At 45.9% G+C, this 14367-nt stretch overlaps 1 protein-coding gene across 1 annotated transcript; it reads right to left on the bottom strand.

Annotated features, from left to right (window-relative positions):
- Positions 1 to 9: 9 nt before the first annotated feature.
- Positions 10 to 13562, bottom strand: FAH (fumarylacetoacetate hydrolase). The gene is made up of 14 exons (XM_020781696.3): positions 13046 to 13562; positions 10208 to 10318; positions 9269 to 9390; positions 8382 to 8431; positions 6958 to 7048; positions 6296 to 6393; positions 5737 to 5789; positions 4773 to 4872; positions 3771 to 3901; positions 3134 to 3209; positions 2438 to 2484; positions 2062 to 2163; positions 1142 to 1259; positions 10 to 215 (listed from the first exon to the last, which is right to left on the bottom strand). The coding sequence occupies exons 1-14, from the start codon at positions 13124 to 13126 to the stop codon at positions 139 to 141; spliced, it is 1257 nt and encodes a 418-aa protein (XP_020637355.3). The 5' UTR covers positions 13127 to 13562; the 3' UTR covers positions 10 to 138.
- Between the last annotated feature and the right edge of the window lie 805 nt (positions 13563 to 14367).

The raw sequence follows: 14367 nt of genomic DNA, 5'->3' as shown, positions 1-14367 counted from the left end.
CAAGATATGTCCAAGAGGCCTACTTTCTGTTTATTCGCCACAACAACAGGCTCAGAAATACAATCAACTGCAATCTTTCTTCTTTATTCCTTCGTCTCTCCTCTTCCCCGCCACCAGGAGACTCTCGAAAGAAAAGCCTCAGACTGGTTTCGCTGGGAGCACTTTTCCTGAACATTCACCAAAACCGACGCGGTAACCGTTGCCTTGGCAGTATCCTGTGGGGTGGAGGGAATTAAATACAGATTATTATTTCCCCTGATGCACACAAGGAAATTTAGGAAACAGAACAAAAAAGGGACAGGAAAAATACACAACCTAAAGTACTGTAATTTCCCTTGTATGGGGAGCTGTTCATTCTCCTCTATTCAGCACTGGTTAGGCCTAATCTTGAGCGCTGTGTTTGTTTCTAGACACCACACTTTAAGAAGGACGCAAAAAAACCTGGAGCCAGTTCAGAGGAGGGCAACAAGGACAATTAGGGGACTGGAAGCTGAGCCCTAGGAGGAAAGGCTGAAAGAACTTGGCATGTTTAGCCTTGAGAAAAGAAGATGGAGGCGAGATAGGAGAGCCCTTTTCAAATATTTGGAAGGTAGCAAAATGTGTTCTCAATCATCGCAGAGTGCAGGACACATAATAATGGGCTTATACTACAGAAAGGCAGATTTAAGCTGAATATCAGGAAAAAAAACTTCCTAACTGTTAGAGCAGTACAACAATGGAACTCATGACTTCAGGACATGGTGAGCGCTCCAGTGCTAATAGAGACCTTCAAGACGAAGGTAGAGAACCCTCTGTCAGATCTACTTCTGGATTCCTGCCTTGAGCGAGGAGTTGGAGCCGATGGTCTTATAGGTCCCATCTAACGCCATGATTCTATGATTCTATGACTGTGGGGATGACTTAAAATGCTGACTCCCCCCCAGAAACTGCCATTTTGATTCCCCATAACACCTTGGACCACAGCTACACAGCGATAAGAATTCAAAATGGCGGTTGATTGTTGGGCGAGGGAATGGTTATCCATTGTGGGTGGACCGGGGCCAGAATCCACAGTGGATCTTGATAGGACGCGGAAGCTCAGCTGAACCACCACGCATGAGAACGGCTCTCGTTCTGCCTTCCTGCTCTGGAGGACACTTACCGGTTATAATGACCTCGTCTCCATCTTGCAGAAATTTCCGCGTTTGGCCATCCCCAAGTTCAACCGTTTTGGTCCCTTTCCATGAGAGTTCCAACATGGAACCAAAGTTCTCAGGATCCTTTGAGCAGAATAAGCATAGGAATGGGGGCATCAGCTTTCTGCAGAGTTGCGGAGCTTCAAAAAGTTACTTTTTGGGGGGGATGATTGCTCCCAGAACCCACCCCAGGTTGCATAGGGTGTTGCCTTCTGGAAATGGTAGCCTCAGCAATAACTCAAAAAGGCAAAACACAACGGACTCTTTTTTTTTCTAAGGTAAAGCTGTTGGAAATCTCCAAGCAGGCTGTTCAAGCAGAACAAAAGCCTCCCTCACAAAACCCAGTGTGCAAAAATGAGGAGAAACAGGAGCTAGTGAAATAAGGCTTTCAGGGTTCCCTCTCATGTGGAAGATTTTTTTTTTAAATCTGCCACCATTTTTCTTTTCCAACCTGCCCTGGGAGCAAGCCAGCAACTGAGAACACTCCCCTGGTGATTATAAAGCCCCGATGATTGCAGCTCAGGATTAGACCTCCCTAACATGCCACATCTGGGGGCACTGGGAACAGAAATTAGTGTATTTCCCATGTCTCCCGGCTTCCTTGATGCACCACCGATGAGCAGCAGTGTAAGGCTTTATGGTGGGCATTGCTGGCTGTCTCTCCAGCTCCTGGAAAATGCACCGAGCGTAGGAGAGCCGAGAGGTTGGGAGGCTACAGAAAGGACCAAGATCGCCAGCCTCTGGGGATAGCCCTCTTATATGCTGGAATGTCTGATTTGGACCAAAGTGGCCAACTCCGGATCCATTTCAGACCAGATCCACATCCCATAAGGTCTGGGGTACAACTGAGTCTCCAAATCTGGATTTTAGATCATGAGATGCTTACGGGTCCACTGATAGTTCCCGATGCCAGGAGGTCTCCAGGTCTGAGGTTGCAGCCGTTGACGGCGTGATGAACCAGCTGTTGCTTCATGGTCCAGTACATGTACTGTGGAGAAAGAGGAAGGTTTCTAGAGAGATTTAAAATATTGGGCACAGATAACAAGAGGGGCTTAAGACCCCATTTAAGACAGGATTTTCTACTCTGGTCTCTGTGATCAACCATTTCCCCTTCAGATACTGGGTTTCTTTCAAGATGCATGCCAGAACAATTAGACTTGGTGATTAAGCCCTTCTTTACCTTCCAGTAACCGATGGCAAAACAAAGCACACCCCATGCTTTTTCTGATACCTAAAAATCGACCCTGAAAGACATGTCTTACCTTAAAGTTTGAACGACAAAGAGTAGCCGGCTTGTTCATCTTATCTCCTGAAAAGGAGGAGACACATTGTCTGCTGTGAACTTTTAACACAAAGAGGCACCTGAGACTGAACAACGTAGCTGATGAAACTGGCATTTATATAAAGCCTGTTTGCCAACTTCTACCATAAAATGATGCCCACCTGACCTTACAGAAACTGCTACCCAAAGAGTATTTGAATTTGTGCCCCTAAAAAAAATCAAAGAGCTGTCCCCATTGTCACACCCTGGACCGTCAGAGTAGATCCATCATCCTCCATCCAGCGTCCTCAAGAACTAGAAAACCTTGCATAGTCAGGGCGAGATTAAGGGAATGTTGGTCCAATACAGCTTTATGGCATAAGCTTGGAGACTGTCACACTAGACAATCTTAAATGATGGCTTGGAAAAGTTACTTTTTCTGAGCCGGTCTTTGGCCATGCCGTCGGAAACTGTCTTCGGACAAAACGCTGGCTCTGCAGCTTGGAAACGGGGACGAGCATCGTGCCCTAGAGTCGGAGACAACTGGACAAATTGTGAAGGGGAACCTTTTAACCGTAAAAGAAAGTAACTTTTCCCATGTCACGGGACACGGAGTCTGCCCTGAGAGAGGGCAAGTTCCCCTTTTAACTTGAAGGGAACACACGGCATGGTTGTATTCTAGGAAAGGTTGTCGTACCTTTAAGAGCGACAAAGAGGTTGATGTCAAACGTGTAAGGTTGGTCATCGCAGAGGTAAGGCAGCGGCTTGGGGTCCTTGAAAGAACAGAAGACATGCCAGATCATCCCTTCTAAGAAAAGACCCAAGCTGGTTGAAGGCCAACAGGTTTGGAAGTCAAGCTGAGCTAACTCAAAAAGAAGACCGAGGAGAGAGAGGGTAGCACTTCCTAAAAACTTGAAAGGTGGTCAGTCAAACAGAGGAGGGGCACGATTGGTTCCTGATCATTCCAGAGTGCAGGACACTTTCATAATGGGCTCAAGCTACAAGTAACCAAACTTAGGCTGAATATCGGGAAAAAATGCCTTAACTGTTAGAGCAGTACGACAATGGGACCAATTACTTTGGGAAGTGGTGAGCTGTCCATTGCTGGGGGCATTCAAGAGAGAACTGGACACCCATCTGTCAGATCTGTTTGGATTTGGATTCCTGTCTTGAGCAGGGGGTTGGACTGGATGGCCTTCGAGGCCCCCTTCCCACTCCGTGATTCTACAATTCTAATGGAAACAAGTTAACCATTCTTTCAAGGCTCTTCCACCAATTCCCAGAACACCTTTCCCGCTCATCACCTCCGAGGCGTCTGCTCCCGATTCGCTTACCTGGATGGGATTGGGCAAGGCGAAGGGCATGAGAGCTTCCATCGTCACCACCCACGGTGAGATGGTGGTGCCGAAGCTCTTGCCCAGAAAGGGACCGAGAGGGACGTACTCCCACTTCTGAATGTCACGAGCTAGTGGAGGAGGAAGAAGAAGATAATGGGTTGGGAGAAAAGAATTCAGAGCAGTACAATTCCAGTCCAAGGACTGCGATCAAAGATTCTTCTGACTTTTCAAATCAAATCAATCCATTATCTCGGCATCACATGCATTTACTTGACACATTTTTGGCTTGACCTTCAGTCCCCTTTTGAGATCATACCTCCTGCTTTTCCCCCCACCTTCTGGAATGCCCCTTCTTCCAGCATCATTCCCCAGGATACACCCTGCCTCCTATTCAGAGGCCATCTTCTCCCTCCTCCTTTCCTGTTTTCCTTCCTGCTGCTCCTCCCCTCCCCTGCCCTTCTATATGGGTGAAGACCATGTCTGAGTTTAGATTCCCAAATCAGAGCCGCGTATGTGCTGGGTCGAGTTCAGAGGCACTGGGAAAATGAAGTTTGGCTTTATATGTAATTTGGATGGGAGTGCTCAACTGTCGGGCAAGGAGCCGAGAGTTCGAATCCAGACGTTGCCCACTGAGAAAGGAGCCAGCTGGGATCACCTGGTGCAGGATCACATGCCCAGCCACCTGTGTAGCCTTGGGCCAGCCGCAGACTCTCCTTGAGTGCCCCCAGGAGGAGGGGCTGGCAAACCACTTCTGAGTCCTTTAAGCCAGTGGTCCCCAACCTTGGGCCTCCAGATGTTCTTGGACTACAACTCCCAGAAGCCTTCACCACCACCTCTGCTGGCCAGGATTTCTGGGAGTTGAAGTCCAAGAACATCTGGAGGCCCAAGGTTGGGGACCCCTGCTTAAAGCCCTAGAAAACCTTGGGATGCTCATCCTCCAGCACTAACACCTAGCAAGACGTTTCCTCCCACCACGGAAACAGAGAAGCTCATGTTTACCACTCCAGTCGTTCATGAGGACCATCCCGAAGATATGCCGGTGAGCTTCGTTGATGGGAATCGGCTCCCCAAGTTTGTTTCCAGGACCTACAAAGAAAGCCTGGAAGACACAGGAAAAGATCTCGTCAGGAATGGTAGAGGCCGCCTCTAGAGACAGAGGTCAGATGACCTTACTTGAAGGTCACACAGTGTTGGAAGGAGGCCAAGGAGAAAGCCTTAAGATTCTTTAAAAAGGGAATCGATTCTGGTGCATCGCAGGCAAGGAAGCTAATGAGGCAAGATGGCCAGAGAGAGGGGGAGATGCTGGGGGACTTCCCTGATTGATTGGAACTTGCCAGCTACATCTTTGGCTGCGGGGACTAATCTATGAATTAACAGGCATTACTGATGAGGAGATGCAGCCAAGTCGGCTCTGGAAATGGCCTTCAGCCAGTGGTCTGGGCTTGAGATTTCTTCCTCCATGTCTCATCCATTATATTGAGCAGATTCAAGCATGGCAGCCAGTAGCAGAGGGATTCTGGGAATGCTAGAAGCCAAACCAGGAGTCCTGTTTTTAGACTCAGTTGCCAAGAATCACAGGATCATGGAGCTGGAAGGGGAGGGTGAAGGTCACCCCGCCTATCCTTCTTCCACAGCGGATCCTGGGAATTCTTTTGGAAATCCATCTCAGGAAAGGAATATTTAAAACTCAGCCCCTTGTGTGTTGCCAAAATAAAATAAAAAGGCACAGATTGGCATCAGGGATAAAAAGAAAAGAAATAGCTCAGTGGTTTAGGCACCTGGCTGCAGAGCTGAAGGTTGGGAGTTTGATTCCCCCACGATGCCTCCTTCATAGGGGCTGGACTTGATGATCCCATAGGGTCCCTTCCCTGCTCTGCAGTTCTAAGAGGATGATGATGATGATTAAAAGAAGAGTTGGGTGGGGAAAGAAAAAGCGAGAGGCTATAAGAAAACCAGCTCCTACCATCTCTAATTCAAAATCCAAAAGTTTACACGCACCAAACACTGGAGGCTTAGCTGTAGTGGAAACACAATAAAATATATATATGTTGAAAAAGGGCATTGTTATTTTTGTCATTATCTGAAAGGAAAAGGCAAACAAGCATGCAAAATGCATTTTTTTTTGTTTTGTTCCAGTGGGGCAGGGTAAATTTTAATCTTGTGCAAACCACCTCTTGTAGTGTTTGCATTAAAGGGGCAGTACAGAAACCAAGTGAATCAAATAAAGAAATACATTTTTAAAAATGGTTGTTTCCATGTTTTTGTTGTTTTTTATTTATTTAACTCACTAAAGAAAACAAATATAAATTAAAAAGACACACAACAGGACAAAGAATATAAATATTGGGGGGGGGGAGTTAATAAACACAAATCAAAAACAACTAGTTCTTTCACTAAAGATTCAAAAAGAACCAAAAAAATTTAAAACAATTTCCACCCTATATGCCTTTGCTGCCATACACTGAGTCACTGCCATATTTTAAAATAAAACCACACTCAGTAAGGGAAACTAAGAGACTCACTATCATCGGGTCGCATTTGTCCCGTCGGCCTTGGGATCGGAGTTCCAGATACGACAACTGAAGAGGCGCGGCCGTGGTATCCAACCGGTAGGTGCAACCTTGGCAGAAGGAAATCCTCATCGGTGACCTTGGTACGGTCGCACCAAATCTGTCTGTTCCAATTTCTATAAAGTACCCCTTTCTCCTGCTCCAAATCACAAAGAGGATCTAGCCTCTCGCATTGCCAGGAATCTCTGCAAGGATATTGACTCGCAAAGCTGCAAAGTTTTTTTATTTTTTGGCAAATCATTTCTCCCCGTGGCTGTACTGTGTGTGCAGTTTATCCAAAACACCCATGATTGTGCGCAGATTTCCCCAGGGTGTCCTCGCACACTGCTGTGAATCACGGGACAGAGCTGCAGAATTCAGAGACGACCCAAACCTGAAAGCCGGCCGAATCCCAGCTTATGTTCCCAATCAGGTCAAATGGGAATCAGACTGCTTCATCTTAAAATGCCAATCAAGATCACTTGTACCGTATCTCTCGGGATTAAGCCATTTCAGGATTCAACGCACGGCACAGATATTATCCCGCTAATAATGAACGGCCATTCCGGTCTGGCCAGATGACCCCAAATTAAGGTGGCACCAAAGGTTGAGTTGGAGAAAAACCAGCTACTGACCAGTTGGGCATGAGAGCATTCTCCTTGCCCCGGAACATCACCCCGACATTGGTGGCGTGTTGACGAGAGGAATAGAAATCCGTATAATCCCCTGGAAGGAGACAAATCGAGATGAGATTTTTGACTGCAAGTAGGAATGAGCAGCCGGGTCGTTTGAAACCTGCCCCCAGGCTGGAAATATGTGGACCAAAAACCGCACATAAAGATGTCCTTCTGCTGGTTCCATGAGAACCAGCCGGACGATCTCTCTGCGTGGACCTGTGCAGTTTAATTTTCATGTCTATGCACTCTAAACCTGGAGAGCGCAAAGCCTGTTTCCTCAAAGTCTAATCTTTTTTCTGTTTCTAGACAGAGAAGAATGCACGATCACAATTTTTCCCCCCTCGTTGGAGCAAACGAAAGTCAAATTCTGTTCAGCGACTGCCCCCTGGTGTCTTGGATCTGGCTCTGTTGAACCAAACTTTTCCCCTTAGGTTATTTGGAGAGACATTTACTCCCATATTTTCATCATTGCAGTGAGAGGAAGTGGAAGATTTGTGTTTGTGTGTGTGATGGGTTTTTTTTAGCGCACACACCCCTGCAAAACTTTCGGGTTATGCAAAATTGGCGCTCTGTCCCTGGAAGGTAGTACGGTCTCACAACTCACAATGTTTACTTTTTAAAAAAGAGCTTTTTTGATCCTAAAACAGTCTCTCCCCCCCCCAATAAACGGCTAATCGCTGAGGGCTTCTGAGGGCACAATTAGGCAATTTTAAGCAACAGAGTGCACACGTTATTTCCACCTGCAGCAAAAACAAAATGTAGAATTATATACAATTCCACATTTTATTTTACAACAGGTGGAAATAACGTGTGGGATCTGGTGGCGACTGGAGCTGGTTGGAGTAGAAGGGAAGGCAGCTGACGGTGGACCATGGCCATGCATACATAGACCCACAGGCCGTGGGGCAGGTGGAAAAATAGAACTTTCCCCCAAGTTAGAAATAATTCGAACCTCCAGCAGCTGCCTCTCCTTCATCTCCCTCCTCGTCACTCTCTCTTACTCACACCTTCACCCAGAGAGTTGGGCTGGGAGTTTAGAAGGAAGGGGATACACTCAAAACCCAGAAAGCACAAAGCTTGTTTCTTCAAAGTTTAATCTTTTTCTCTTTGTAGACAAAGAACACACAATCACAACTTTTCTCTCTCACTGGAGTGAACGAGAGTCAAATTCTGCAATTTGCAGAAATTCTGCAATTTGTAGAGATTTGAAATTCTGCAATTTGCAGAAATTTGAAATTCCGCAATGTGCAGAAATTCCGCAATTTGCAGAAATACAGGATGGGCCCCTATCCTGGTCTGGAGGCAAGCCGGAAGCCGGTGCCCCATGGGTCCTCTTGGACAAGCAGCTACCGGGTACACTCAAAGTGCAAAAAAGATCTTACCAATATCAGCTGGAAGGTGCATGAGAGCAGCAGCTTGAGGTATGAAGGCTCTGGAATGGGGGGGAAAAGAAAAAGGAAGAAACCATAGTGGAAATTTTGATTTCCAAATGATATTTGGCCTCTTGTAACTTGCCCACTTTTGTGACTTTTGCATACTGGCTGTTGAAAGGCTATTCATCATTTATTCTTTCAGCCATTCTAATTTGCTTCGCCACTGTCCATTTATATTGCATTATGTCCGTTTTTATGTACATCACATGGACATTTTATTGCATTTTACCCAATAATACATAAATACCTAAACGAATACATACATACCTTCAACTATGGAATGTGGGTCTCCGACTCAGGCATCAATCACCCTGAGACTGAATTTTGCCGAATTACGTAACCAGCACAAATCATTGGATTAAATACATCCTATTTACCCCACCATTCCTACCTTCTCCAAATTTATTTTGCTTTGCTTGTCAAGTTGGGAAACTAAGGACCTAAAGTGTCATAATCTGACCCCTGGATTTCTTATTCTTACACCTTTCTGGCTTCCCCATCTTGTCAAACAAGCTTAGCAACATCATTACAGCTCTCTCCAAATGGCTCAGAAAGAGAGAAGGCAGCAGGGGCGTTTATTTAAATAGGACAAACCATGAGGTCTAGAAACATGTTTAAAAGTCCACTCGAAAAAACTTTTTTTTTAAAAGGAAGCTGGGAATCTTAGGATCAGGAAAAAAACAAGCAAACCTAAAATGACTCCTCAGAAGTACATCTGAGATCTGGGGGGTGGGTGGGGGGAGACTGCCAGATAAGAAAACATCATCCTAAATTTTGGGGGGGAGCTTGCTTTTCTGCCTTCCCGCAGACTCAATACCCAGCTCTAAGTGCTTCACCTTTTACGCAGCTCCGTGTTATCTCTTAGCGTCGGCTCTTTGGCCGAGAGTAGCTGCTGGAGACGCATCCGGGCTTCCTTCCATGCTTCCGAGCCCAGGGCCATGAAATGATTAAGAGTTGGCTGCAGAGAATGCAAAATGACAGCAATTGAGTACACTCCCCGTGTGTGCGCTGACCCACAATACAGTACACAATTCATACACAATATCGGGGGACGAACGCAACCCTGTATTTGGACACCATAAGCCCAACATCAGCCTTTCCCCCCGTCAGAACGGGAAACTGCAATTGGAAGACATTAACACAGGCCCGGCCCTACCGTTAGGTAGAGAGAGGTGTCCACCACCACCAGCAGCAGGAAACGAGAGGTGGAAATCATTAACATTAATGGTTCGCAGCATGACTGGTGTCCATGTCAAACCACCAGGAACTGGTGGTGCGACAGCCAAGGATGGGTCTTAATAGCATCAGGGAGTGGATTTTCTCGGGGTTCAAAGTTATCCTTATTGCCAGGGAAAAGATTTGGGAATGGGTTACTCTTGACGAGCTGGCTGGATCGCTCAATGAGCTAGGTTTCCAGCTGCAGAGCCAGAGGTTGGGAGTTCAGTACCCCACTGGGCATCCCAAGAGAGCCAGCCTGGGTAGCCTTGGGCAAGCTTCACAGTCCCGGGATGAATTCAGAAGAATGGCATAGGAAGCCACTTCTGAGTACTTTCCACCTAGAAGATTCTAAAAAAAGGTTCCCATAATGACTTGGCAGCACAAATTAATTCATTACTCATGACGGGATACATCAGAGCCATCGGCTGTGCAAAACACGCGCTCCTGGCCGAGATCAAAACTGGTAGAAACGCTTTGTTGAAATGGGTCAACGGTGTGGCTACCGTCACGAGAAACCCCTGGACTTCAAAACGGAGTCGATCTTCTGAATGCATTACCTGCTCAAAGACATGGCGGTGCTTCGAAAGGATGGGTCCATCGAACAGGTGTTTAATGGCACTGAGGTCCAGCACTTGGTCGCCGATGGCTACCCCGATCCTCTGTCTGGACTGCAAAAGCGAGGAGGAAAAAAGGTTAGGTTTTTAGCCAAGCATCTGTGACATCAATGAAAAACCCACAGCCCTCGTTTCTCTCCTGTTACTGATTCCCAGGCTTCTGGAAAAGGACTCTGTACACAGCTTGCAAAAAGTTACTTATTTTGGACTAAAGTTCCAGAGTTTACCTGCCTCCGAGGCTCCCCTGGGTTGACTCTGGCAATCTGGAAGAAGCGGTCCAAGGGAATGCTTCTACAGCTTTTCTCTTTGTAGCTTTAGCCATGCTTTTTGACTGGATTTGAAGCCGCCTCCCTGACGAGGGCAAAGGTGGAGGAGACGAGCAGGACCCTCGACTCGAGATCTTTCTGAATCACGAAACTCTTGCCCTAGAATGTTTGCTCAGCCGGGTTTGTGCAAACAAGCCTCGTTAATGCACAACCCGCCATTGTACCAGCAGGCCTGTTGCTCCGGGGGTAACATGTTTTACAAAACGCCAACACGCTGGTGAAGAAGGCACAGAAGAGGCTGTATTTCCTGAGAATGCTCGGGAAGTTCAATTTATCTCAGCATTTATTTCTGTCCAACTATCCTAGCACCATCAAGAGTGTCCTAACCTATGGCATTCTCGTATGGTTTGGGAGCAGCTCTGTAGCAGACAAAAAAGCTCTACAGAGAACCATTAAAATTGCCCAGAACATCATCAGGCTCCAACTATCAACCCTGGGTGACATCTTCACATCCCGCTGTCTGAGGAAGTCACGCAACATCCTTAGAGAATTTTCCCCTCCTGCTCACAACTTCTTTGAACTGTTTCCTTCTGGCAGAAGATACAGAACAATTAAGACTCGGACCACATGTTTTTCTAAATAGTTTTTATCCCAGATCTATAATGGCACTTAATAATGAACTTAAAGACCACCACAAGTGAACAGTTGGACCAGGTTACTTAGCCTGCGGTGCAGATGTTTGTGTTCCTAGTGGGAGATTTTTAGTAAATGGGGAGCATTTGGGGCATTTTTTATGTGTGTGTATGTGGGTCTGGTCTCTGGGTGTCTGTGTGAATTTCATTGTATGTGTATACTATGTGTATACAATGACAATAAATTGTTGTTGTTGTTGTTGTTGTTGTTGTTATTACTATTACTATTACTATTACTATTACTATTACTATTACTATTACTATTACTATTACTATTATTATTATTATTATTATTATTATTATTATTATTATTATTATTATTATTATTATTATTATTATTATTATTATTATTATTATTATTATTATTATTATTATTATTTCTGAGTTCCTCTTGGAAATCAGAGTGTTCAATTTAATGCACTTTATTAAAGCGAAACTTCATCTCCGAAGGGGAAAAAAAATGTCTGACAGCACAAAAGCAGAGTTCTCATTGTGACACCCACCGCGTGTGAGCCTTGCCTTTAAATCTGGACGCACTTCAAGCATCTGCTCTTTTAGAGGCACGTCTGAACTATACCTTTGTTCGTAACCCCCTCCCTGTGTAGGCCTAACCTGCCACTTATTTCACAGAACGCGGAAATAAGGTGCTTTAGTTTTCTATATAATGCATATACAATATATGTTGCTCCTTTAAAATCATCTGCTTTAAGCGGCAGGTCAATATTTATAAGTGAATAAAACAAAGTTGGATTTTTCAAAAAGTTTTAGCTTCGCACTCTGATGCTCTCAGATATCTGTGTGTGCATGCACACAGATATTTAACCCCCCCCTAATGCTGTGGAGAGGCACTCCAACCCCCATCATCTCCATCCAGTAGGGCCAATAGTCAGGGAGAATGGAATCTGTAGTCCAGTATTTCCCTATGCACAGGCTCTTAGCTCCATCCTAGCCCACGCAAGGGCATATATGCATTTTTAAAAAGCAGTCCTACGCATGTCTACTGAGATAATAAATCCCATTTATTTATTTGCTAAAATTATGTTGTGGCTTTCTCCCACATACGGCCCCCATTCTTCTCATTGCCATTGTTATCCTCACAACAGTCTTGCGAGGCGGGTTGCCTGAGGGACAACAATTGGCTTGGAGCCGCCCGGCGAGCTTGGCGGCTAAGGGGTGGGGTGGGGAATTCGAACTCAGGTCTCTTCATTTCTGGGCCAACGTTCTGTGGCAGGACAGAGAGGTGAGCATAAAGTTGCAACCTCACGTATCACACGCCTGCAATTTCCTATGTCATGTTTCATCGGGCTGAGTTTATAAAAGGTTGCAAAGGTCATGTTGATCCTCTACTTCAAGAGAAAAAAATCGGATACCCTCACAATTAAAAAAATGCAACAATGGTCATATAACTAACTAGCAGTGTGCTTCCCTTTTTTTTGCAATTTCCAAAGGCTTGTGGCAGCCCTCTGCCAAAAGGCAGGGCTGTTTCTTCTAATTATTTAACAGAAAATGTACAGACAAGGTTCCCAAAATCTGGAAAAGTTTTGACACAGCCGTGCCTACGATCCTCCAGCTGTGCCGTCTGGTGTAAGCTGCAGCAAGACGGCTCAAACAGAGAGAAAAGCCTGCACAAATGGGGGTCGGCCGTCCAAAGACATCCCGGGAAACACTGTCCAGATGAGTCACTTTTTTTTTTTGCAAGCTGATCCTTGTGAATTAAGGAGTCTCCAGTACCTTGAGTCTGGAAAGACCAGCTTTCTGACTTCACCCTGGGGGGAGAGATGATCCAGTTGAAGAAGACAGCCAAGGGGGTATCTTTCACTTACCTCCTCCTTGGTGGAGAAGACCCCATAGGGCAGATTCTGGATGGGGAAGTCGGAGGACTCTTCCACCTGGATAAAAGACATGCCCGTCTCCCTCCTGCAGGAGCAAGACAGGGAAAGGCTCAAGAGACTCTCCAGATGTTTTCACCGCCAAGTTCCTCCCTTCTCCGTTAAAGAAGAAGGAAAAAAAGCCAATCGGAGCTCAGCTTCTCCAGCCCACCCCTTCCTGGGGAAATTAAGACCAGGGTTCAGCGTGACTCAGCTGCTGGCTTCCACCCTTTGCTATCCTGAAATGTGATTAACCACAGCCTGCCTGGAGAAAATAGGATTCACGAGAGGTGGGGACCCAGGCAGGCATTGCAAGAGCGGATATACAGAACCGGGCCAAAGTCTTAGACCACCCACCACTGGCTTTCTCGTTTTAGCAAAGTTTTAGTGACTATCCATATTTATTTTTCACTCGCTCTATTAAGATACAAGCAGAAAATACAGGAAATATATACACACTTTAAAAAAACAAACACAATTTTCAGAACAAAAGGCAAATTTCAGTATTCGCTCGGCACAAAGCAGATCTCGAATTCCGTTGGAGAGATTGTCCTGCAGTTTTCCAAAGTAATCTTCTGGCGTACGACATGTTATATGCATGCCCTGTTCAAAATAAACACCACGCCCGTCTCAGGAAGCAGAGAGTAGAGTCAGGGTCCAGAAAGAAGGCGCGGGAAAACCAGTCTCGGGCAGATGCAGAGGAAGAAAAGTTTGATTTTTGTGTTCCCGAGTTCCGCAAAAAGGTGGAATCTTCATCTCTTTCCATTCCCAGCCAGGTCTCGCTGGTCCAGTACGAAGATCTTCCCAGGGGTGCCGTTTGGTCCCCTACCAACCCCCGAATGCCCCAATCTGCAGTGACAAGGATTCTCTGGAAAAGACAATATTGCTGGGAAAAGTGGAAGGCAGCAGGAAGAGAGGAAGACCAAATACGAAATGGATCAACTCCCAAAGGAAGCCATAGGCTTGAGTTCACAAGAGCTGATTAGGGCAACTGAAGACAGGACCTTTTCGCTTATTCAAGGGGCATTTGCTTCTGTCTCTATCCTCTTGCGTCTTCAAACTAAGGAAGGCAAAATCTGTTTCCGTTTCTCATTTCCTTTTCTCTCCCCAAGTTTTGGAACATTCTCGAAGTTCCAGAAGGATCCATGTTTGGTTCATCCCAAACGATTCTTTCTCTCCCCAACTGCCCTCTGCAAAAAAGGTCGATTTCTCCCTAGGTTGAGGTGCATTCTTGCCTATGTGCACATTTCTCGAAAGGAGGACAGACTGGAAGAACT

Source organism: Pogona vitticeps, chromosome 12 (genome assembly GCF_051106095.1).
Source record: "Pogona vitticeps strain Pit_001003342236 chromosome 12, PviZW2.1, whole genome shotgun sequence".
NCBI classification, from domain to species: Eukaryota; Metazoa; Chordata; class Lepidosauria; order Squamata; family Agamidae; genus Pogona; species Pogona vitticeps.
Note: the sequence above shows the minus strand (reverse complement) of the source record. Positions and strands in the feature narration are given on the sequence as shown.

Bases quoted from the DNA above. Each gene is read 5' to 3' on its own strand.
- FAH (XM_020781696.3), bottom strand. From the start codon at position 13,126: ATGTCTTTTATCCAGGTGGAAGAGTCCTCCGACTTCCCCATCCAGAAT. The intron at 6,394-6,957 runs GTCAGTAGCTGG...CCTTCTGCCAAG, and splicing joins AATGCTCTCATGCCCAACTG to GTTGCACCTACCGGTTGGAT. The intron at 4,873-5,736 runs GTAGGAGCTGGT...TGTGTCTTCCAG, and splicing joins TGGATTTTGAATTAGAGATG to GCTTTCTTTGTAGGTCCTGG.